Genomic DNA, 26221 nt, shown 5'->3' with positions numbered 1-26221 from the left:
TGACCTATCAATTATTCCTTAACAAACTTGCACACCCATTGCTTGGGGAACATTTGTGTGAAGTTTCCCCTCGATTTGTCCAGCTATTCTGGAGAAGATTTTTTTTTAATAGGTTTTAGGGTAAATCCAATATGGCTGCCAAACCATGTGACCTATGATGTCATATGTGTGAACCTTTTGTTCCTCGTGGATAGGCGGGCATATGTGTAAAGTTTCGCCTCGATATGTTCAGCCACTTCAGAGAAGAGTATTTTTAAAGGTTAAAAAAAAAATATATATATATATATATATATATATATATATATATATATATATATATACATATACATATATATATATACATATATATATATATATATATATATATATATATATATATATATATATATATATATATATATATATATATATATATATATATATATATATATATATATATATATGTATATATATATATGTATATATATATATATATATATATATATATGTATATATATATATATATATATATGTATATATATATATATATATATGTATATATATATGTATATATATATATATATATGTATATATATATATATGTATATATATATATATATGTATATATATATATATATATATATATATATATATATATATATATATATATATATATATATATATATTTATATATATATATATATATATATATATATATATATATATATATATATATATATATATATATATATATATATATATATATATATATATATACACGGCTGCTGAATCACGTGACTGATGACATCAATTTTTTTTTTCTGTAATCCATTTTATCCCGAGATGACTGTCAAAATTTTTCATACTGTAGCGTTGAAATATGCAATTATGATGTCATTACGAAGGCACCTATGATGTCATTAAAAAAAATCACACTCATTCCCCATGAGGAGCACTTGCTATGTGCCAAGTTTTAATTTTTTCATTGGTGCGGTTTCATTGCTAGATGTCCTAAGTTTTTCCGTTTTTTTCAACATGGCTGCCACACCATGTGACCTATGATGTCATAATTATCAATGAAACATTCTACATGAGTAGTCGCTCCTACGGTGAAACTTTTGGCTCAATCCGACAAGTGGTTGCGGAGAAAAACACGAAAGTTCTGTACGGACAAACAGACAGACAGACAGCCAAATGGACCCAAATGCAATACCCTCTCCTTCGGCGAGGGTAATAAACAAGAAAGATGTCATGCATAGCACGATACTTGCAAAGTCCAAAAAACAAATTTCACCTTAAAAATAATTTGTGGTTGAATTCAGTGACCTGATATACAAATCATCTTCGAATTTCAAGTCAATCGGATGAAAATTTACAATTTTAGAAATGTGGCCTTCATTGACCTTTTGACCTATGTTGACCTCAAAAGTCCTTGTTTGTTGAATTCAGTGACATTATATACAAATCTTCTTCAAATTTCATGTCAATGGGATGAGAATTGAAGATTTTAGAAATCTCACCAGAGTTGCTAACCTTTGGCCTATGTTGACCTCAAAAATAATTGGTGGTTGAATTCAGTGAGCTGATATGCAAATCCCTTTCAAATTTCAAGTAAATCAGATAAAAATTGAGGATTTTTTCGAAATTCAACAAAGTTGTTGACCTTTGGCTCACGTTGACCTTTTGACCATTTGAGCTCAAAAACAATAGGCTTCTTGCTTATGACGAACTTTACCATGTGGTGAAATTTCGTAAAGATTGGTTTGAAATTCTGACCTGTAGGCAATTGACGTACAAACAAACAGACAAAAAGGCATCAGGCGGGAGCCTGACAGGTTTGACGAAAATCATGCAAATGACGTCACTGTCACCTTGTCCTTTGACATACATAGTCAAGAAAAATATTGACAGCTTCACTTTTGTCCTTCGGAATCCTCTGGTAAATTTTGACAAAGATAGCTGAAAGAGTTTGAGAGTTATTGCACTCACGTACATACATACGAGGTCCATCTAAAAAGTCACAGGACTGACTTCACAGAAATTTTATTCCAAAAAATATATTTAAATCACAGCTTGTCCCCTTCAAAATAGTTTCCCTCCAGTCTCACACATTTGTCCATCCTCTTCTTCCACGCTCCACGCTTCAATGAAGGCTTCTTCTGGAATCCTCCAGAGCTCCGTCGTCACGGCCCTTTTGATGGCCTCCACATCAGGAAATAGGGTCCCCTTGATCACCCCCTTGAGCTTGGGGAAGAGGAACAAAATCACAAGGGACCAAGTCTGGCGAATATGGGAATTGCTCCAGAGTTGGCAAGTTCCTCTCCGCCAGGAACTGTCAGATGCTCAGGGCACTGTGAGCAGGAGCGTTGCTATGGTGGAGCACCTAGGTGTTGTTCTCCCACAGATCCCTCCTCTTGTCCCGGACTGATCTCATGAGGTGCCGGAGGATCTCCTTGTACACGTATTGATTCACTGTTTGACCCTGTGATAGAAACTCGAAGTGGACGATTCCCTTGATGTCAAAAAACGCGATGAGCATCACCTTGACCTTCGACTTCGACATCCTCACTTTCTTTGGTCTTGGCGATGCCGGACTTTTCCATTGACGACTCTGCTGTTTGGTCTCGGGATCGTATTCGAATATCCATGATTCATCGCCAGTAATGACTCTCCCGAGCAGGTCTGGATCGTCCTCGAGGAGCTCGATAATGTCTTGTCAGACAGTGACTCTTTGCTGTTTCTGGTTCTCGGACAACAGCTTGGGGACCATCTTTGCGCACACCTTGCGCATTTCGAGATTTTCAGTGATGATGCTCCAGACATTGTCCTTGTTGATGGAAAGTTCCTCAGCAATCATCCGCACCATGAGTCGATGATCTGCACGCACCATCTGCTTCACACGCTCGATATTGTCTACCGTTCTGCTCGTTGAAGGTTTTCCAGTCCATGGATCGTCTTCAACCTCCTCCCCTCCCTCTTTGCACCTCTTGTGCCATTCAAATGCACGTGTACGTGACATCGTTTCTTCCCCGTAGACTTGCTTCAGCATTTCGAAGGATTCGGAAGGTGTTTTGCCAAACTTGGCAAGAAACTTCAGATTGGCTCTCTGCTCACAACTCATAGTGCGACGACTCAGATTAGACAACATGTAAAGCACGACCTGTAAAAAAAAATCACACAATAAGCGCAGTCAACCATCACCAATCATATATATATATTGCTGGAATGTTGCGAAAACTGTGACGCAACCCGTTCATTCAAGTTGTGTAAGTGGAACACACAGCAGGCTCAGTCCCGTTACTTTTTAGACGGGCCTCGTACGTATACATACATATATATATATATATATATATATATATATATATATATATATATATATATACATACATACATACATACATACATACATACATACATACATACATACATACATACGAGACTGACTGACGTATGTTGAAAATTTTCAATTTTTGTCGTAACAAAGAGACAGACACAATAATGCAGAAGACCAACCAATATACTTGAAAAATCTTCGATTTTCACAAGCAACAAGAAATATGTCCTGCATAGCACGCGACTTGCTAAATCAATTCAACAAATTTGACCTTAAAAATAATTGGTGGTTGAATTCAATGACCAAATATGCAAATCCTCTTCAAATTTCAAGTGAATCGGATGAAAATTGACAATTTTAGAAGTTTGGCCTATGTCAACTTTTGGCCTATTGTGATCTTTTGACCAATGTTGACCTCAAAAATAATTGTTCATTGAATTCATTGACCTGATATGCAAATTCTCTTCAAATTTCAAGTCAATGGGATGAAAATTGAGGATTTTATAAATACCACCTTAGTTGTTGACCTCAAAAATAATTGGTGGTTGAATTGAATTCAATGAACAAATCTGCAACTCCTCTTCAAATTTCAAGTCAATCTGATGAAAATTGTCAATCTTAGAAATGAGGCCGATGTTGACCTCAAAAATACTTGTTCGTTGAATTCAGTGACCTGATATGCAAATCCTGTTCAAATTTCTAGTCAATCGGATGAAAATTGAGGATTTTAGAAATCTCATAGTTGACCTTTGGCCTCTGTTGACCTTTTGACCTATATAGTCAAAAAGCATTGACAGCCTCACTTTTGTTCTTCAGAATCCTCTGGTAAAGTTTGACAAAGATAGCTGAAAGCGTTCGCGAGTTGTCGCACCCACAGACAAGCATACAAATAAATTAAGCAGACTGACGAATGATTGAAAACTTTCAATTTTTGTCAAAACAAACAGACAAATAGACAAAATAATGCACGCAACCAAACAATGTACTTGAAAAATCTTCGATTTTTCACAAGTAATAATACAGGCAGATGAGAACCTGCTTGAAGGCCTAATGCTCTGGAAAGTCACCGAAGGGCTCATTCAAATGGGCAGACATGATGGACATCACCGCTGGACAGGCTTGAGAGCTCAGTTCAGAATTGATGTATAATAGTGCTGCTTTCAGTTGGATTAAAAAAAAAAAAATTTTTTTTGCATAGTCTCGGCTCGTGGAAGAGCTAGTACGAGTACACTGAATGGATCAGGATGCAACAGGACAAAAGGAAAGAGTCTAGAGGGGGGGGAGGGACACCATCAGCAGAGTTGAAGGCCAAGATAGAGGCAGACTTGGACAAACAATGGGGGTCAGGAGAGGATGTATGGGGTGGACAAGATAGATAAAAAAGGAAACTGAAGAGGGGAAATTGGTAATTTGGAAGGAGGAGGGATTGGGGAGGGGTTTAAAGAGGGTAGAAAACATCATGATTTTGGATTGAAGACAATCTGAGATGGTGGTGAACAGCTGTCTTGAAGACCTGGAGGGAAGAATTAGATTGAAGAGAATATGGAAGTTGGTTCCACAGGTGGGGAAAAAAAGAGGAATAATTGTGTGGAAGCGAGCAGTGATCCTGGATTTAGGTAGTTTCACAAGAAGGAGGTTAATGATGGACCGTGTGTGCCCTGCAGAAACTTGGGGGGAGGGAATGAGACAAGGCACAGAAAAAGCAGAGGGTGCAAGACCAGAAAGAAGGCAGTGGAAGAAAGAGAGATCACCGACCTGTCTGCGATGGTGAAATGATAGGCCCATAGATTCAGCTTCATCGATAGGAGATTTCAATCATCTTGAAGGCCTTTGTTTCCATGGCGTCGAGTTGAGCAAGATGTGAGGCAGGGGAGCCAGCCCAGAGGTGAGAGCAGTACTCCATCAAGCTGTGGATGAAAGCCTTGTAGGTGGATAGGAGTTCAAGAAAGAATTTTGTACGACGAAGGATGCCCAGCCATGAGCTGGCTTTGGAGGCCAACTTTGAAATGTGGTTTGCCCAAAAAAGATCATGGCTGATAGTGAGACCCAGGTGATGGAATGACCGAACTTCCTGAAGAGGATTGTGAAGAGACTAGATAGGAGGGTTTGCCAGACTGTCCATTTGAAGAGAGATAGTGAGAGTGTGATTTACACCCACAACATCTGGGATGCCAATCCATTGATCTTGACACACGCCTAATGTACCTACGTATTTTATTGTTGATTTTTCGGTAATAAATGAAGGGTGTTCTTAGTGGCATGGGCTTTGTTGATGATGGAGATGATTGTATTGATCGTGGCATTGGTTATTGTGTTGTAGCAATAGTAGAGTTAGTGGTAATGGTGGTGGTGGGATTTGCAGATACTGATGTTGGTGGTGATGGTATTTATGTTGTTTTATCCTGTTTTAACAGTGGGTATCCAGGGGATTTGTCCTTTGATGATGCCCGATCAATCCGATCCGCCTTGCTTGGCCTGGTTCAGTATTACTTGAGCAAGGAGGTCTCAGCGGAAGAAGTGCAGAGTATCATTAGCTTCCTAGTTTCTGTTGGAGATGAAGAACAGGTATGTTGAAGCATGCATAGTAGAAACTTTAACATTTCTTGACTTTTAAGAATAATACTGTTTTGTTTTTTATTTGGAGTTTATATAGCTTGATAAGATTCTGCAGAGGAAGCCCACATGCATTTTAAGTTGCTGGACTAGCTTTAATTCTCGTCCTGACTATAAACGGTCATACAGGTGCCTTACAGGTCGAGCATTGCATCAAAAAGTGTGCCATTCATCGGGTAGGATGTTTCGTCGGGACTCATTTGATAACATTAGTTACTGGACATTGAAGATCCCATGCTGTCTTTTGATGCAAGTTATCACTGGCACAGAGGCTAAATTTTATATTCTTGCCCTAATCACCACCTGGCCAACGTCAGGCCTTCCCAAAAATTACAAAGCTAATTAATTTAGCAGTTAAGCTAATTTTTGAGTGGTCTTATTACTGTTGGATGATAAATAAGTATGTAAGCTGGCCATCACATTTTTCTTAATTTGGATAGAGATAAGTGTCTAAGCTGATGAGTGTTTTATTTGGCAAGAAAGCTACCGCTATACATACAGTGATTTTCAAAAGTATTCACCCCCTTTCCAAAGTTTTCACATTTTGATGCCACCTGAGCTTATTTTGTGATACTTTCAAATCAAACTTAACATAAAGTCTTCACAAACTATTCCAAAGTGATAAAGATAAACAAAATTCAGATAAAATGTGAATAAGTGAGATTAACAGAGAAAATCAGGTGATTCTCAGTTGCATAAGTATTCAAACCCATTGTCAAATTAACCCAAAATCACTACAGGAGCAAATTATTTGTTGGAAAGGTTACAAAATAAGTGTAATATGTTTAAGCTGCATGTAATCAGTAGTTTAGCTTAAAAAATAAGCTCCTCCACTTATCCAAGGAGTTTACAGGTGCAACTCACTTGGTCAACCAACAAGGTCAACATGAAGACCAAGGAGCTTTCCAAAGACGTCAGACATAAAGTGGTGGAGAAGCACCATTCAGGAGAGGGTTACAAGAAGATTTCAAAGTCACTCATTATCCCTTTGAGTACAGTGAAATCCATCATGAAGAAGTGGAAGACGTATTATACCAACTCTTCTGTCTTCTACCGTCTCCTCTCCAGTCTTGCCCCCACCCGCTCTCTCTGCTATTTGTCCCCACCACATTTCCGCAGGGCGCTCAAGGTCCGCCAACAACCCTCTTCTGGTAAAACTACCAAAATCACGAATCACTGCTCACCTTCACTCTTTCATTCCTCTTTTTTCCTGCCTTTGGAATAAACTGCCTCACTCTATTCAATCCCATTCTTCACTCCAGGCCTTCAAAAAGGCTGTTCACCACCACCTCTTATCATCCCCTATCCAAATCCTCAATCTTTCCTACCCCCGTTAATCCACCCAAACCCACCTCCTTCAAATTCCCTGCTTTCCTTCCTGAAAGTCCCTGTAATGTCCATCTTGTATTGCCCATGTTCCCCGCCACATCCCTCTCCCTTCCACAGATCTCCGAATGTCTCTGTTTGCCACTGTTTTGTCCTTCCCACTGAAAGGGATAGTCAGCGTGATTCCCACTTCCCACTGAAAAAAGAACTCGCACTCTTCCGAGATCAGGTTGCCCATCCAAACTCAGCAGCCAGACAAGCAGGAAACTGGTTCAGGATGTCACTGTAAATCCAAGAATGACTGAGAGATCTGCAAGACTCTACTGTATGTCCAAGATGGGGGTCAGTGTTCATCAATCGACAATATCCCACTGCATATCACCCAGTCAACACCATCCCTACTGTCAAGCATGGTGGTGGCAGCATCATGTTATGGGGCTGCTTTTCATCAGTCGGAACTGGTAAGCTTTTCGGGATATAGAATGAACAATGGATGGTGCAAAGTAGTGCACAGGGGAATCCTTGATGAAAACCTGTTTGAGTCAGCCTTGAATCTGAAAATTCACATTTCAACAGGACAATGATCCAAAGCACAAAGCTAAAGCTACACTGGAGTGGCTGAATAAGAAGAAAATAAATGTTCTTGAGTGGCCCAATCACAGTTGTGACCTGATCCCAATTAAACATTTATGGTGAGACTTGAAAATTGCAGTCTATCGACAATCCACATCAGACTTGGCAGAACTAGAGCAATTTTCATGTGAAGAATGGACAAATATTTCACCATCTCACTGTACAAAGCTGGTAGAGATCTACCCAGAAACACTCATAGCAGTCATTGCTGCAAAAGGTGCTTCCACCAAGTACTGACCTTAAGGGGCTATGAATACCTTTACAACCAGTGAATTTTGATTTGTACATGTAACCTCCTTCAACTATAACAGTGATCTCTTCAGTTCTGAATAAAAAAGGTCATTTGGAAAAATTATCTAACTACATAATTAATTAGTCATCTATATGTGGCATTATTGGTAGGCGGTGAATACTTCTGCAGGACACTACTCGTTTGGCTTACTTCATGTCACTGGAGCAATTAAGCCTCTGTTAAGGCCCAGTCACACCTTGACGTTTTAGCTAGCAATGGCAACGTATTAAAATGTATGTAAAACGCTGGCTTACGTTGAACTTTTGATGTTTTTTTTTAAAGATTCAGACGTATTTATAACGACTTGGTCTTTCGCATAACGTATTAGTAACGGACACAGAATGTTTCGTTGTGTTATAGATAACTTATACCAACGAATGCTGAACCTGTTGTCGACCTTCACAACCTATGCCCAACGATAGTCTAACTTATGCATAGCGCGCTGCACGCATCGCCGGCGATCACGTGGCGTAGGCTATTAAAAGGCTGCCGCACAACGATTTAAATCATGACCGCCGCAGAAATGGCAGTGTCAACATCGCAGTCACACCTTGGCGATCTTGCCAGCGTATGCCAACCTCTAAAAAATGCATCTAAAACGCTGGTGCACGTCGAATACGGTATGGGTAAGTTTGGTATGCGTGAATAGAACGCTAAAGTACGCTACCATACGTCGTAGTTAGTGGAGTACGTCTTGTAATTTTAAACATGTTGAAAATTTTACGACGTACTTGCCATATGACACACGCTCTGCATGCGATGGGAATAAGTTGTATGCACGATATGCGATCGTTGACACACATCGACACACGTTACTTGTAAGGTGCTCATAAGTCGAAACACGTCAAGGTAATGGTTAGCGTTGTGATGTACTGAATAGAAGATGCTTAACAGGCAGACACGATGCGGAGGAACAGTCGAGCCGGGCTGTGGTGCGCGAGCGTGAGCCTACTCTGCCCGTGGCTCCCCTTTATTGCGTATCGGCACACTCACAAGCCGGGCGACTCCGGCATTACTACAGCATTACTACAACGCCTCAGACGGCGCGCACACCTTATATCCCTCGCAGACCCGATGACCACGCCGACCCCTCCTCCCATCATCATGCCCATCATGCATCATCATCATGCCCCGCCCTGCATGCCCGCAGGCTACACCACACTCCTCCCTCCTAAAACTATGATAATGAAATGATCACCAGCATAATAAGCATAAACAACACGAAGGACTTCGGTATAATAATCATGAAAATAAAATGAAAACAGCGAAGTATAACAGCACACCACATCGTATAATGTGTGAAAGCGAGTTAATGGAGCTGCCACGACCAGATTCCGAAGACACAGCACCTCCCAAACTCTGGCCGCGTTACCGATATGAAGCAGCAAGGCGAAAAGCACAGCAGCCCTACACAGCGGAAACGCCCCCAGGCGGCTCATGCTGACATGGCCCTCGCCGAGGCCGTGGCGATCTCTCGAGCCAACCTCCCCCGGCACCATCAAACGCCTCCGGCCCACTCCCCCCAGGCAGACCCGACGTAGATAAACATTCCGAGGCCGGAAGCCCGCTGTCTGGAAGCCGTGGCACCAGCGCCAGCCTTGACCGACCTTGGCCGGGGGCGCTGAACAGCGCCGCTGGCTGTACGCACTCAATGCTCCAAAACAACCCACGCACCACAATCAGTTGAGACGCCAACGCCCGTCTAAACGGCCTTGAGCGAACACAGAGAGCTGCGCTCGCAACCAGAGGTGGGGGTAACGCCGACCAGCGCACCAGTCTTGGTTCCGAGTCGATCTCCGAGACCCACACGGCAGCTAGACGGTAGCAATTCCATTTAAACCACACTTCAATCATATGCTCGTTATAAATCACTACGAACATCATTCGAAGCATTGCAAACTCATTTTTCCGTACAGCGCGCTCTTTTGATAAAATCCCAGCACATGACAAAGCAACTATCCGCGGCCCGGGACAATGGAAGGCCAACCCAACCTTTTTATTCGCCACCACCGCTCCCAAAGCCCCCACATCACATTGATCATAATACAAATCCCATTGATTGATCTCCGCCAAACTCACCCTCACACGGGAACTGCTGGCATTAATTTCAACAACGTTAAACTGCATCACTAGAGCAAGGAAAAACACATATGCCATGAACAACAACCCACAACCCACATCACGAGTCCGTTTCTTGGTTATCGACTCGATGTTGTGACTCGCGACTCCCTTTAACGCCACGGGCTCACCGCAACCTGTCGCAGCTGCCCGAACAACACCGGCACGCATTGCCTCACGAACGCTGCCGCAACGTGGGAACTCATCGCGAGAGCTGATACGGCTCTCGCCGCTCCCGAACCGCACATCACCGCCGCAGGCAGCAACGAACGGCCTCTCCCGTTGAATCGACGCTGCCCCCGCCGCCAGAGCCTCGCCCTCGGTACTCGACGAAGGCCTCGAAGAGAGCACTGGCACATCTGGAGGTACGAACCGGAGATCCAGTCCGAGGTGCGCCAGCCAGTCCCGACCCCAAAGGGCGGGCCCCTCCCCTCGTACAGCGAACACCGAGAGCCGGGCGCGTCGACCTCGGTAGCGCACTGAGACGTCGGCCCTCGCAAGCGGTGCAATCGCTTCACCGGTGTACGTGTACAGCAGCAAGGCCGTCTTGATCAGGCGAATACCGCGAAGACCACGAGCCGCCTGCTCACCCATGACCGACACCGCAGCCCCGGTATCCACGCAAAACACGGTCGGTTCGCCATTCACTTCGACCTCCACCGTGAAAGGCGTCGTCATCTCCGAACTAACGGAAAACAGACTCAACCGTGGTTGCATCTCCTGCTCCGGCTCGCCGGCATCGTCATGCCCCGGTTGCAGGCCGATCTCCAGGTCACTGGGGTCCTCCCGCACCTCGTTATCCAAGACCCCAACGGAGGCCCCCGCCATTCGACACACACGCTTCAAATGTCCCACCTTGTGACAATGCAAACACACGGTGTTCTTATACGGGCACATTTGTCGCAGGTGCGGCCCCCAGCACCCCTGGAAAGCCCCTTCGCTCCCGGTGCGACCGTGCTGCGGTGCGCGCCCTCGTCCCGCACCGCCAGGTGCGCGTGCGACTTGCGGCACTTGAGCCATCGCGCGGACTCCGGGCTGCGCGACCTGCGGCACCTGTGCGGTCACCGCGTGGACCTCGGGATTAGCCGACATGCCCCAGCTGGAGCTACTCATTACGTCCTGGCCAGCAATGGTGCGGACATCCGTGAGTGTCTGCTCGACAGACGAAGCAGTCGCGACCGCCGAGTCGAATGTGATGTCGGTCAACCGCAGGATGGCTGCTACCATCTTTGCGTCTCACAGACCAGAAATAAAACGATCTCTGAGCCGTGCCGGACGCTCCTCTGTCGTGAACTTGCACGGCACAGCCGAATGCTTCACCCGTGCTACGAAGTCTGCAACGCGCTCCTCGCCACCCTTAGCGAGGTGATCGAACTGGAACCGCGCGAGATGTAACGACTTCTCTGGCGCCAAGTGGGTCTTCATTTTCGCCACGATGTCCTGAAACGATAGCCCGTCATCACTGGGCCTATTTGGAGCCACCAAATCACTCAGCAGCCGGTAGTGCTCCGTTGATAGCGAGGCGAGCAAGATCGCCTTACGTTTCTCTTCATCCTCTACATCATTCGCGCGAAAGTAGCAACCTAACTGTTCAGAAAACAACTCGAATTCATCTCCCCCGAACACGGGTACGCGTCCGTGCGCCGTGCCCCGACCTTCTGCCATGCTCGTGCCGGCGAGACCCTTGGCTCCGTAGCTTGGAACCGCACGGGTTACTTGCCGCCCTGCACACGCCGATCCGAAGATCCTCGTCAGCCAACTGTGATGTACTGAATAGAAGATGCTTAACAGGCAGACACGATGCGGAGGAACAGTCGAGCCGGGCTGTGGTGCACAAGCGCGAGCGCGAGCGTACTCTGCCCGTGGCTCCCCTTTATTGCGTATCAGCACACTCACGAGCCGGGTGACTCCGGCATTACTACAACGCCTCAGACGGCGCGCACACCTTATATCCCTCGCAGACCCGATGACCACGCCGACCCCTCCTCCCATCATCATGTCCATCATGCATCATCATCATGCCCCGCCCTGCATGCCCACAGGCTACACCACAAGCGTCAGTGTTCCAGACTCCTGGTTTTTTTTTTTTCTTCGGTATGATGGTGTTCAGTGTACAGTGCGGTTATGATTTAAATCGTTGAGCGGCAGCCTATTAATTATATTATATTATAACCGCACTATAAATCGAAGTGTCAAAATCACCATCATACCGAAGGAAGAAAAACAAAAAACAAAAAACAAAAAACAAAAAACCAGGGAGTCTGGAACACTGACGCTAACCATTACCTTGATGTGTTTCGACTTATGAGCACCTTACAAGTAACGTGTGTCGATGTGTGTCACCGATCACGTAACGTGAGTACAACACGTAACTCATAGGTTAGAAATAAGTTTCGGGTACGCTAAACATTACCTCGACGTGTTTCGACTTACGAGTAACTTACAAGTAACGTGTGTCAACGTGTGTCAACGATCGCGTAACATGCCTACAACTTATGGCCAGCGTTATGCGGAACGTGTGAGTCATACGCTGGGATAAGTCTTAAAATTTCAAGCATGGAAAATTTGAGGACAACCGAAAAGTACAATGTTTAAAGCCAGCGTACAACGACGTATGGCAGTGTTTTTCAGCGTCCTCTCAATGTTATCAAAACTTACCCATAACGTATTCGACGTGTACTAGCGTTTTAGACAAATTTTCCAAAAATCGGCATAAGCTGGCTAAAACGTCAAGGTGTGACTGGGCCTTTAAACAAATTTATTATTATTATTTTATTTTTACCAGCTTAGAACCAAGTTGCATTGAACAGTCTCATCCACAGAAAAGCTGCAAATCCACATTTTTAAGCTGACAGGTTTCTGCTGAAGAGTTTGATCGATTGCAGAAATTCTTAACGAAGGGAAGTTGAACTTGGGGGGGGGAGGGGTGTGGGGTTTGGGGAAAGGGGCAGGAAGAAAGCCTTGTTGTAGTTGTTATTTTGCCACAAGAATGATAAATTTCTTAAAACCTTTTTTTAGTGGTACACTAGTGGATAAAAGCAGCAAGTGGTGCACTATTCAGTAGGTGTATGTAAATCACCAGCCACTGTTTCTTTGGGAAAACAGTATTGTAGTTATTTATTTTTTATTTTTTTCCAATTCCATTTTGAGGTTAGAAAAAAATAGGAAATGTAGATGGTTAAATGGAACTGATTTACATTTGGGTTTTTCATGTTAATTTTGAAGTTCTCTATTCAATATGGACTTGGGGATTTTGACATTTGTGTGGCCAGCAGGACTACCGAGACCTGCAGGGTATGTTCAGAAACTGTGCAACAGGGCTGTCCCAACTCTGGCCAATAACTCGAGGACATACCTATAGTAAATCAGTGTTTTGTCGTTTACCTTGATAAAGTAATTTACTTTTCCTCTTATAAAACTTTGGCTGCAGGTCAGTGCTGGCCTCGATTTGTTGATGGGCCTTGTACGGAGTGCTGGGGCAGTTGGTGGCTCTCCTGGTGACCAGCTCCTACAACTGCTGCTTGACCAAGGACAAGTTGAGAGCTTGTATGCCTTGCTGCAGCAGAAAAGATTTTCTGATGGTGTCCGGGAAAAAGTTTTCCGAGTGAGTGTGTGGTCTCCATTTTGTAATCCGTAAGGTTCTGAAATGTTTAAAATTTAATTCAACTTGCTTGTCATGGAAAAAAAAATTCACTTGAATGGGTGAATGTAGAAAAACTTTCACATGGACTTTTTATTCTTGAAAAGAACTACAGAGAAGTCAATCAAACTTAAGCTATTCTCAAAGTACTCCCCTGCTAACGATGTACAATTTGTTCCATTGATGTGGTCACACCTTGATTCCGTTGTCCGATAAATCTTGGGGGCAAATACCCAGCCATCGCGGGACATGTGCTTTGACATCTCGTCGTTCTTAAACTTAATACCAGCCAGATGTTCTTCAAGTCGTCCATGGAGATGAATATTAAAAGGTTCCGTCTGGAGAGTGTGATGGATGATTCGGAACATCCCAGCCAATCTCGGTCATCGTGTTTGTGGTCAAATCTGCCATGTGAGAGTGAGTATTAACTACCAATAAAATCTAGCCTTGAAAGAGAGCTTACTTGACCATCTGCATATTGCTCGTCTTACTTAATTGCATAACAAATCATTGTCGTGCTGTGCATCGTTGGTTTTCTTACATTCAAGAAATTCCACACAAATTGAAACGTTAAGTTCCAAATATACTTGGCGTAAGCTTTCCAGGTGATCGCTCTACCTTGAATTATTTTTGTTGACGTGTACTAAGAATGTCACTGTACTCCATTGCTGACTCTCTTTGACCTTCTTGTCATATAATGAACTCAGATCTTATCATGTCACAATCTTCTTTAAGAATGCATCTTCCTCCCTCTGGTAGTGGTCTAACAGCTCCGTTGCAATGGTCACATGAGTTCCCTTTTTAGCTCGCCTGTTCAAAGAACAGAGAGCTATAGCGATACCCCTGGCGTGAGTGTGAGCGTCAGCGTCAGCGTGAAAATGTTAAAGTTTTTGGTGCAAGTTATTTCCTTTCTAATGTTTTTATCTACAACACTATTTTTTACTGATTACAATATACAAATACATATATTGCTTTAAAATTATTTGGATCAGACTTCACTGCAATGCTTTATAATTAATATTATTAGACTCGTCTTTTAAAAACGATAAATGTATAAACAGGCGAACATTGGGTGGCTTTGACACCAACTATGGTTATCCAATACATGTGAGGTTACCACTTTGCGTTACCTCCTTTTGCGCTGCCCTTATTGAATTTCAAGTGAGAATGAATGAATGATTGTTTCCTGCACTGACTTCCAATTATTTTGCAATTTCACTTGTTGGAATCAAAGATACTCCAAAATTTGCTGTTCAACATGTTTCATGTTTGTTTGAGTTACAGAAACTGGTCGTATGCCACGAGAGTATTCAAGATATCCTTACCATAATTCACAGACCGGTATTTATGTGTGTGTTTGTTTGTTGTTGCGCTGCTACTGCTACAGTTCTGGGCCAATTACATCCAGACTTGCTTCAGAGGATCAGCATGACCCCAATTAATTTATAGGGGTGTTTTTTTTGTTTTCTTTTTAACCCCTCAGCCCGAATTGGGCTGAAAAAGGGGTATTGTCGTCACAGGCGTTGTCCGGGCGTCCGTCCGTCCGTCTGTCAACTTTTGGTTTCTGTCAATTTCGAGGAGAATGCCTTGTCCGATTAAATCCATTTTTGCAGGGTATATTGGGGTTGAGTAGAGGAAGGTTCCTTTCGAAAATGGGCGTGCTGCGATTTTCAATGTGGCCTCCATGGCAGCCATCTTGAAATTGGTTTCTGTCGATTTCGAGGAGAATACCTTGTCTGATTAAATCCATTTTTGCAGGGTGTGTTGGGGTTGAGTAGCGGAAGGTTCCTTTCGAAAATGGGCGCGCTGCGATTTTCAATGTGGCCTCCATGGCAGCCATCTTGAAATTGGTTTCTGTCGATTTCAAGAACGCCTTGTCCGATTAAATCCATTTTCGCAGGGTGTGTTTGTGTTGAGTAGAGGAAGGTTCCCTTTGAAAATGGGCGCGCTGCGATTTTCAGTGTGGCCTCCATGTCAGTCGTCTTGAAATTGGTTTTCGTCAATTTCGTGAACGGCTTGGCTTGTCCGATTAAATGCAATTTTGCAGTGTGTGTGTTGGAGTTGAGTAAAGGAAGGTTCCTTTCGAAAATGGGCACGCTGCGATTTTCACTAGCCGCCATGGTAGCCATCTTGAAGTCTGATTGATTTTCGATATGACGTCCAACGTGCTCTAACTGACTGCATCATCGTGATATCACTGCTTCCTTTTACAATGCATGGGCTGAGTGGTTACGCCCGCTTTGCGGAGCTATTTTATATATTTTTTAATCTTTGCTGGTGGTCTTGGGGAGGTAGAAGAGTGTGAGGGTGGGAGACAGAAATTCTCTATGTAAATGTGTTTCGTGTAGCGCAGCCTCTAGGTGGGGGGGGGGGGGTCGGGTGTTTCAAGTCCTCACCATTTACAGTACAGTATTCCTGTTCCCACGTTTTCCAGTGCTGTGAGGTGTTTTGAATTACAAGCAATAGCTATGTTTTTGCTTCATGCACGAAACCCGGGTTATTTTTAATTTTTGTTGCGTATACAGAGCTGGTAGTTGCCTATACACCGCACAAATATAGGTATGTGTCAGAAGAACATGTTTCATGCTTGGAACGAGATCACCTTTAGGGAGGGTATTTTTAGGTCATCTCTATCATCTCAGTAGAGATGACCTCATAACCCCAGTCTCGAAGTCTGTCCGTCCGTCTGTACGTCCGTCCGTCCGTCCGTCCGTCCACAATCAAACCGAGTGGAGACAAATAACCAATAGTGGAATGGATAGAGGTCGATGAGACATGCACAACGATATAACTTTCAAGGTCGTCCAATGTCAAGGTCAATGTCACGAGGCTGTCAAAGTTGTGAAAATCGTCGATTTCAAATCGTATCTCCTCCCTCATTTATCAAGGGAGATCAAATGTTATTCGTGATTCAGATACTATGGACTATTATCTAGAACAACACGAGCCATTTTTTTTTGAAATTTGCTCTCGTTCCGATTTTATAGCCCTTCAAACTTCGTTCTGATTCCCCGTATGAGCCGTTCATAAAGTACATACAAAAAAAGTATTAAAAAATTAAGAACCGGAACTCTCCGAGACAAATATTACATTTGAAGATTTTGTCAGATTTAATTAAAACAATGGAACACAAGTTTATATGTACACTTACTTTCATTTATGACATTAACATTGTTTTGAATGTCAATTTGTACTTTTATTTTCATAAATGACGTGCTGTGATATTAAAAGGAAAAGGTAAATTACACCGCTAGGGACTGCATCGTCATGACTTGCAAACATCGGTTCATAAGGAACTGCTGGCTTTGCAAGCGATTAGCGATGTATGAGGGGGTGGGTGGGTGGTCACTAGGCTGCATACAGAGGGGGTGGGTGGTCACAAGCCTGCATACAGAGGGGGTGGGTGGTCACAAGCCTGCATACAGAGGGGGGTGGGTGGTTTTGAAACCCGGAAGTAGAGCGTACGTACTTTATGAACTGCCCCTATTTCAGTCTGGCACAGAGTTACTTTCGACCTATGGCAGAGATGACGGACACTCCCTCTCGGGGGTATTTTTTGTATTTTTAATTAATTTTCTGAAATGTGTTTAATTTGTTTTTCACTTAGAAGTTGTGGGTTACGATGTGTTAATAAAGGTGGAAAAAGTGTGATTTAATGCAATTTAATTCAACACTATGAGGCAACCAAAGGTGAACATTTTAAAAGGGGTGTAGACTTTCTAAAGGCACTGTACATAGTGGACAAAAAAAAAAAATGGAAACACCTGGGTAAGTAAATGAGAGACACCTAGCAACGGCTACCACACAAGTGTGATCCTTGTCTTAATTAAGCAAATAACATCCCAGCATGCTTAATCATTTATAAAAAAAAATGCTCTGCAGGCCTGGTTGCCTATAATTATGGCTGGCATGGCTGCAAGAGTTGACCTCCCAATGCCCCCATGTACAAAGCAGGTGAGTCACCCAATGGTTTGATGAGCATGACACTGATGTTATCCATACGCCATGGCCTTCGCAGTCACCAGATCTGAACCAAATCGAGCATTTACAGGACATTCTGGAATGATGCCCGAGACAGCGTTTTCCACCTCCATCAAACAGCTGTGAGTTGATTGACTTTCTCATGGAAGAATGGTACCACATCCCTCCTGCAGAATTGCAGATGCTGGTGGACTCTATGCCACGGCACATACTGTCGCTACTGATTGCACGTGGTGGCCCAACGACCTATTAAGTGACTTTACATTGGTGTTTCCATTTTTTTTTGTCAACTACCTATTTATATACACACTGCATGCACTCATCGGGGAGACGAGCAGTTTAATGAGCTGAGGTAACTTGACCAAGCTTTGGATCGGTCCACACAGTTTGCTCTGAGCGGTTGGTGGATTCAGGGTCGTATGTATGTAAAAAGCTTCCTAAATTATTTCACTTCAATATACAGCTATCTAACTGTGCTCGAATGTTCAACATCGATGGTGGTGATGTGCACCGAATGATTGAAACATGTATCGGTAAAGAACAAAAAGCAAAGTTTGATAATCTTGTTGAATATAGCTTTGAAACCCTTCTTACCCTGTATACAATATGAGGAATCTAATGGTTGTTGCATCACCATACTTATGTTGACTATGTAATTACCTTCGCATTCTGCGAAAGGTTATGTTTTGGTCGGCGTGTATTTATTTATTTATTTATTTGTAATCTAGTGATTCGTATAACTCAAAAAGTATTAAATCGAATTGCATGAAATTTGGTGGGATGATTGGTTATTAGCCAGGAAGCATTCGATTAGATTTTGGGATCATTCGGGTCAAAGGTCAAGGTCACGAAAAGGTCAAAATCGTCTTTTTACGATAACACGGTCAATTTTTATTCAATTTGCATGCAACTAACGCCAAAATGTTCAGAATTCAACGCCTCATCTTGTGATATGCAATATGACACAATGACGCCCATACTCTTGTTACCGCTTAGGGGTCAAAGGTCAGAGGGTCACGACCTTGAAAAATATGCGGTTTTTGTCCGCTTTACATGAACCCAGCACCAAAATGTTCAGAATTTAATGCCCAATCTTGTGACACAATGACATCATAACACATGTCACCGTTTGGGGTAAAATGTCGGGGGGGGGGGTCACGCCCTTGAAAAATATGCGGTTTTCGGCATAACTCAGTCAATCCTTATTCGATTTGCATGAAACCAGCATCAAACGACATTACCTTCTCTTGTTGAAACGTTGTATTCACCGAGCTTGCGAGTGAAGACTCGCCAAAACGACGTGAGTTGATTGTTGTTTAGTCCGTAGCCCCCGAAAGTTGGGGGGGGGTCATGACATTATAGATATGTGGTTTGTGTCATAAGACCATTCATATGAAACCAGTTCCCCACACTCATACCAAGAACAAAAAAAGTAGTAGCGGCGAAGGTATGCGCTCTATGAGTGCCCGTTCTAGTTTGGTTTGCTGAAAAGGAAGGAAGGACTGACTACCATGGTACTTCACAGTACCACATTTTGCAACCTTTTCTTGTCTCTGTCATTTTGATGGTAACTTTTGTGTTGATTTTTCACACCTACAAGCCGCTCATGTTTTCCCAACAGAATGTCTGTCCTCTTTTCCCTTTTACCATATCACCTCCATTATGCTTTATTCTGTGGACTGGCTTCAAATTGCGATTGATGAGTCTTTGTGGCAACATGTGCCAGGATTTTTTTTTTCCACTTCTAAACGAGTCTGTTAATTTATTATGAAATGTTTTTTAAAACTTCATTACCGTTTTACTTTTTCACCTTGGCTGATTATTGCCATGAATATTTCAACCAGGGTTGTTTATGGGTGGTTTTATAGGTTGTGGGAATGCTCAATTTTTGTTTTTGACTTCTTGAAATGCAATATTTATTTGAATTATTTATTGTGTAAACAATAATTTATTCCTCTTCTCCACCTCGTTTTCTTTCTTATCCTCCTTTTTCTTCTCTCTTCTCCTTTTCCTTCTTTCCTTCTCTTCTGTCTCTTTCTTATCCTTTCTTCTCCTTTTCCTCCTTTCTTCACCTTTTCCTCCTTTCTTCACCTTTTCCTTCTTTCTACTTCTTCCCTTCTTTCTACTTCTTCCCTTCCTTTTTCTACTTCTTCCCTTCCTTCTACTTCTTCCCTTCTTCCCTTCTTTCTACTTCTTCCCTTCTTTCTACTTCTTCCCTTCTTTCTACTTCTTCCCTTCTTCCCTTCTTTCTACTTCTTCCCTTCTTTCTACTTCTTCCCTTCTTCCCTTCTTTCTACTTCTTCCCTTCTTCCCTTCTTTCTACTTCTTCCCTTCTTCCCTTCTTTCTACTTCTTCCCTTCTTCCCTTCTTTCTACTTCTTGCCTTCTTCCCTTCTTTCTACTTCTTGCCTTCTTCCCTTCTTTCTACTTTTTCCCTTCCTTCTTTCTACTTCTTCCCTTCTTCCCTTCTTTCTAAGTCTTCCCTTCTTTCTAAGTCTTCCCTTCTTTCTAAGTCTTCCCTTCTTTCTACGTCTTCCCTTCCTTTTTCTACTTTTACTACTTCCGTTCTTTTCTTCTTCTTCCTTCCTTCTTTTTACTTCTTCATTCATAATTCTGAACAACACTTGTGTAGTTGAGCGATAGTTTTTATGTTTCCATTCAGGGGTTTTTAGTTTAATGGAAGATTGGTTGGGTGACAGCAACCAAAATATTTTTGCCTTGGATATATTTTCTTGAAGGTTTTATATTTCCTGATGTTTCCTGATATTTCTGTTTTGCAATGTTTATTGTTTTTTCATTTTCTGACCATGGCAGCTCTTTCTGAAGATGCTCAAGCTTGAGAAAGTTGGTGAGAAGAGCAAACAGCGACTAAAGTTGAGGGGTGGCCTGTTTTCTGGAATGGTGGCATCCCTTTCCACCATTCCTGTGACACTTACGTTAGTCAAGGGCCTCATGCTGCATGTTGTGACTGCGGGTAACGTGCTATCTCTCCCATTTTTTCTGAATTTTTGTTTTTGTTTTTAATAACTGATTAATGTGTTGTGGGTGGGGTTGTATAAATTGCTGTCTCTAAATCGTGATTTTTGTTTTTGTTTACATCAGGCTAGATTTATCATGGATAAACATTATAACAAATTTAATTGCAAGAGTGAAGTTGACCTATCATGTAAAGCCTAATTTTTGTAATTCCAACCAAACCTGTTTTGACATCAGGTAAACTCAGTGGTCTTGTGTTTTGAGGCTGCAAATTTTTTTTTTAACTCAATCTTAAGCTGGGACAGTAGGAAATACAGAGTGGGATGGAGGGGATCGTGGTTATGGGATATTGAGTCTTTGCATGTAATGGCAGCTGGCACAGGAAACGAGTATGAAACAAGGTGATGAAGCAGTGAACTCATGTTGTAGTTTAGCCGGCTTGTGCTGGATAGTAAGGCGGCTGTTGATCGTGCGTGTCTTATTTTCCAAACCGCACTCTTCTTTCTGTCAACTCTCTTCTCTGGTCCAAGTGCAAAAGTTTACGCCTTACTTCTCCCCCCCCCCCCCCCTGGGTATAGTCATACAAAGGAGGTGGTTGTTTCAGTAAACACAGACTAACGACATTTAACTCTGCTCCTATTTGAATGGCATGCGGCCTCATACATGGGTATTGCCATAAAGCCCCACCCCACTAAACTAAGGTGAGACAGACAGCACAAACTCAGTGACCTTTTCTATAACACTCCGACATCACGAGGTCCCCCCTCTCTCCCCCACTCTCCCCTATGGATGGAACAGTATTTATGGTTCTTTGAAGAGAAACGTGCATGACTGGTAGTACTGCATATCGTGTGCTTTTACTGTATCGTGCTTTGTTCTGCTTTGTGAGATGTTATGCTGGGAAAGTGCCATTTATCTCCAAGTTTGAAAACTGGTGGATGAAGCCATTACAACTTATGGATTACCTTTATCTTGTGCTTTGTAAGATGTTGCTTCCAGTGTGCAATACTGTCCCGTGGTTTGTAACACCAACATGTGCTTTATGGCTTCCCGAAATTGATAAATCAAAGTTATCGGCATTATGTGTTCAAAGGTCTCCTGGCACGCTCCCACTGAATGTGCATTGTTAATTTAAGCATACAACACCTGCAGGTAATTGTGTTACCAAGAAAGTTTCACAGTGACATGTGCTGTATATTTGATCATATATTTGATTTATCATTTTGTTCAAAGTGGTGGCATATTCTCGTGCATGAAATGCCAAACACCAGCAGAGGGCATCGCTTTATTACGTTTGTACTCCATGGAATGTACAGTATATTTGTTATCATGAGACTACTGTGTGTTAGTTAAGAGCCAAATGTGACACTGACAATCAAATAGATCTTGAACGGGAGGATACATGATGCCCCTTCCTCTTGCTGTCATTGGATAAATGATTTGAGTGACAGGTCATCACTGCTCTTCATATTTTAAACCACCTAAAGTTTGGTTTATGAATGACTAGCAAAGCCTACCCATTGCTTTGCTGACCGACCAATTAATCATCCCGTTTGCAAAAATCATCCGTGCTTAGAGTGCTTTAATACCCCACCCCTCCCCCCACCCCTCCCCCCACCCCTTCTCTGTCCTCACATGCTGCTCCCCCCTTTGTCATCATATAATGATGAAAACTTAGCTCTGTGTCTTAACATTTAAAAAAAAGGCTCGTTGAGCTTCTATGTAATTCACAAGTGGGCCAAAGACATTTGTCGTCATCATTGTACTTCTACATAATTAACAAGGACATTAGTTACACATTTGATATACGATATTTGAACCTGGGTTCCCCCTATCATGAGCCAGGGATTCCAACGGGTGCACTAACAGGCCAACCCAAGTTGTTATTCTTCGGTTAAACTAACTTCACATTGTTGGCTTATTCTGTTTTTATCTCGACACTTGTCGTGATGATATGCCAAGGTGATCTTGTTTTTCAGATGTTGTGCCAAACTACAGGGACATTCTGACTGTTGTGCAGATTGCATGCAAAGCAGAGCTCAATGTCAGACATGCCGTTTGCAAGAAGGTAACTGAGCACTCTCTTGCTTCTTTTATTGAAAAATTAAATTTGCTTTGATATGCCAGGCTTGCCGATATAAAATATCCTGTTTGACCGTTGAAGTAAAGGTTACTGCAATTTGATTCTGAGTGATGTCGTGGTGATGTGCAGAAAACTTGCTGTGCTAAAGGTTAGGTCCATAAACTGACCTTGACAGCTATTGTAATTGTTTTGTCTGACAGAATGGGACAGTGTGAGCACACTTACCTTGAGCTGTCAAATATGGCTTTGATTCTCACCCTGATTAGTGGGGAAACTTAGCTAAATATAGCATAACAATTGTGCATTTTGTGAGGAAAGCACCAAATTTGGCACACTAGTAGCCTATCATATTATGAACAGATTTCGATATTGGGCCATCTCAAATTCAGCCGCTGATGGCTGTGGCAGCCATTTTTCAAAATGGCCACCAGTGGTTACTGTTATGACACAAATCTGCTTTACTGGAGAGGAATGCAGGTTGATAGTGAATGTTTATTTACTAATAAAGGTCCAATAATGGTCAAAGAAAGTAACAATTTGATTTGGTTGAGAAAAACAAGTTAAAGTGGACTAATTAGTCTTATTAAGACAGATTCTGAATGAAAACCAATGATAAACATTCATAGCACTATTGGCTTGGCACATGGTAGTAGAAGTGGTGTACGTGCATATTGACCCTGGAATCGCGCACAGTTGAGTTGCCAGCTTACACTTGTTGACTTGATTCATTGTTATCCAGAGAATGCCTGGTGGAAAGGACCAAGCCAATTGATGATGCAATTCGTCGGAACAAGCTGAAGGTGTTTAGCACTTCCACCCCGAGAAGTGTGAGCAAAGGGAAACAGCAGCTGGCCTCTCTCAGGAACGACGTCGCACTTTTCTCATGGCTCTACATCGGTTGCCAGACGAGGGATGGAAACCTTGAAGAGTTCTTTCGTCATGATCAAGCGTGTCCTCCAGCTCTCTCCGATGGAGAAAGTCTCCGTCTAGGTACGAAGAGTGATCTCAAATGCTTTGAAGAGTTCTCCAATGCCCAATCAGAGGCTCCTGATACCACCAGCATAGTTCTTGATGGGGCAGTCATTGTCCAGATGCTGGAGCCTGCGGTAGCCAAGAACTTTGATGACTATGCCCAGGATGTCTTCATACCGTACCTATCAACAAAGCTTCAGAGTGTGTCATGCCTGGACCTGGTCTGGGACCGCTACGTTGCCGATTCACTGAAAGGCAGTGCAAGATCAAAGCATGGAAAAGGAGTGTGTAGACGCGTGGTCAGAGCAGCAGTTATACCTGGAAACTGGCAGAACTTCCTCCGAGTGGACACCAACAAGACCGAGCTGTTCAAGTTCCTATCAGAAGCTATCTTCAGGTGGTTTGACCAGGATGACAAGCAGCGGGTTATCACTGATGGAGAGGCAGTCCTGAGCAAGCCACCACTGCTAGACCTGGCCTTGCTCGCCCCATGCAGCCACGAAGAAGCTGACAGTCGAATGTTGTTGCATGCATCCCATGCAGCCAACCATGGTCACCACAATATACTGATCAAGACAGTTGACACCGATGTTGTGGTGTTGGCTGTGTCAGTGGCCCAGGGACTGCAACCAGAAGATGAACTGTGGCTGGTATTTGGCACTGGGAAGAGTTTTCGGTACCTGGCAGCCCAGGAAATAGCAGCTGGCCTAGGACCAGAGAAGGCTCAGGCACTCCCAATGTTTCACGCTCTGACTGGGTGTGACACTGTATCTAGCTTTGCTGGACATGGTAAGAAGACTGCTTGGACAATCTGGACCGTTCTGCCAGAACTTACAGACGCACTGCTGAAGCTATCCTCTGCACCAATTGGCATACCAAACGATGTCATGCACACCATCGAGAGGTTCGTCATATTGCTCTATGACAGAACCAGCACGTGCAACGACATTGACAAGGCCCGGAAGAAACTCTTCGCGAAGAAGAACAACGTGCAGCTGATCCCGCCAACCAAGGCAGCTCTGGAGGAGCATATGAAGAGGGCGGCCTACCAAGGAGGCCATGTGTGGGGTCAAACGCCAGAGCTGCCTCCTCCATCCAGCTGGGGCTGGGTCAAGAATGACGAGGGGGTGTACAAGCCACACTGGACGAAGCTACCCAAAGCAGCCCACACCTGCTATGAGCTAGTATCGTGCAAGTGCAAGAAGAGCTGTCTGAAGCATTGCAAGTGCAAAAAGGCCGCACTTGAATGCACAGCTTTGTGTGTGTGTGTGTGTGTGTGTGTGTGTGTGTGTGTGTGTGTGTGTGTGTGTGTGTGTGTGTGTGTGTGTGTGTGTGTGTGTGTGTGTGTGTGTGTGTGTGTGTGTGTGTGTGTGAGAGTGCTCTCAAAATTGAGAGAATATTAACAGAGCAGACTGTGTCACTGATTCAGAACATTTAAATCAGACATCTCTCAATCAATTTCTATGAGTGAGATGTCGGTATTCATATCAATGAGACGCAGCCTGCGATTCGTTTGCAACCATGCTCAACAACCACTGACTTTACATAAGCGATGTTGGTATTCATATCAAATCAGATGCAGCCCTTGATTCGTTTGCCGCCATTCTCAACAACCAATTTCTATGAGTGATATAGTCGTCCGGTACAGCAAATAATTAGCAGCTATCTTGCAAAATGGCGGCTATCTTTAAACTTGAGGTGGCTACAGGTTATGTTTTTATTCATTCAGCTTTTAATAAATGTTCAAACCAATGTTAGAGTGAAATTATAGTAACCACTGGTGGCCATTTTGAAAAATGGCTACCACAGCCATCAGCGGCTGAATTTGAGATGGCCCAAAATCCAAATCTGTTCATAATATGTTAGGCTACTAGTGTGCCAAATTTGGTGTTTTCCTCACAAAATGCACAATTGTTATGCTAAGTTGCCCCACTAGATTGTAAACTCAGACCAGTGTTTTGTAGGCAGGTCGTTTGCATCGCAAAGTGTGCCATGTTACGGACATTACTCTTAGATGGCCATAAAGGTGGTTGTCCCATCACTAGTGTTAGCTGGTGGACATTCGATCTCACGGTGTCTTTTGCAACGAGTATGCGAGTTATTGCTGGCCAGATTAAAAATCCTTGCTCCCTTCAACTGAACATCAGGTCTGGTGAGCCGGTTCCTGAAACACTTGGGATAGAAACTTAAAACATTTGATGTCACAAGAGGTGGAAATAATAATATTGACTGTTAAAAGGAATATTACATGATTGCTCAACGTGTTCTTCTCCCT

General features: G+C 43.0%; 2 protein-coding genes across 4 annotated transcripts in view; both read left to right on the top strand.

The window, feature by feature from the left end:
* Positions 1–26221, top strand: part of LOC147031730 (neurobeachin-like protein 1) — a 246793-nt gene that overhangs the window by 127481 nt on the left and 93091 nt on the right. For all 3 annotated transcript variants that reach the window (XR_015053987.1, XM_085866599.1, XM_085866591.1), the window contains 4 exons: positions 5728–5878; positions 13726–13899; positions 20730–20889; positions 22871–22959. Coding sequence is in view for 2 of the 3 variants with exons in the window: in XM_085866599.1 (XP_085722725.1) it covers positions 5728–5878; positions 13726–13899; positions 20730–20889; positions 22871–22959 (574 nt within the window). In the remaining variant the exon portion in view is untranslated. The remainder of the gene's footprint in view (positions 1–5727; positions 5879–13725; positions 13900–20729; positions 20890–22870; positions 22960–26221) is intronic.
* On the top strand, positions 23714–26219 carry LOC147031731 (uncharacterized). Its single transcript, XM_085866610.1, has one exon. It carries the CDS (start codon positions 24066–24068, stop codon positions 25347–25349), a length of 1284 nt encoding a protein of 427 aa, XP_085722736.1. The 5' UTR covers positions 23714–24065; the 3' UTR covers positions 25350–26219.

Source organism: Eptatretus burgeri, chromosome 2, assembly GCF_056783735.1.
Source record: "Eptatretus burgeri isolate ZD-2024b chromosome 2, Ebu_testis_v1, whole genome shotgun sequence".
NCBI lineage: Eukaryota > Metazoa > Chordata > Myxini > Myxiniformes > Myxinidae > Eptatretus > Eptatretus burgeri.
The sequence above is the reverse complement of the archived record's forward strand: the minus strand, read 5'-3'. Positions and strand labels throughout refer to the sequence as shown.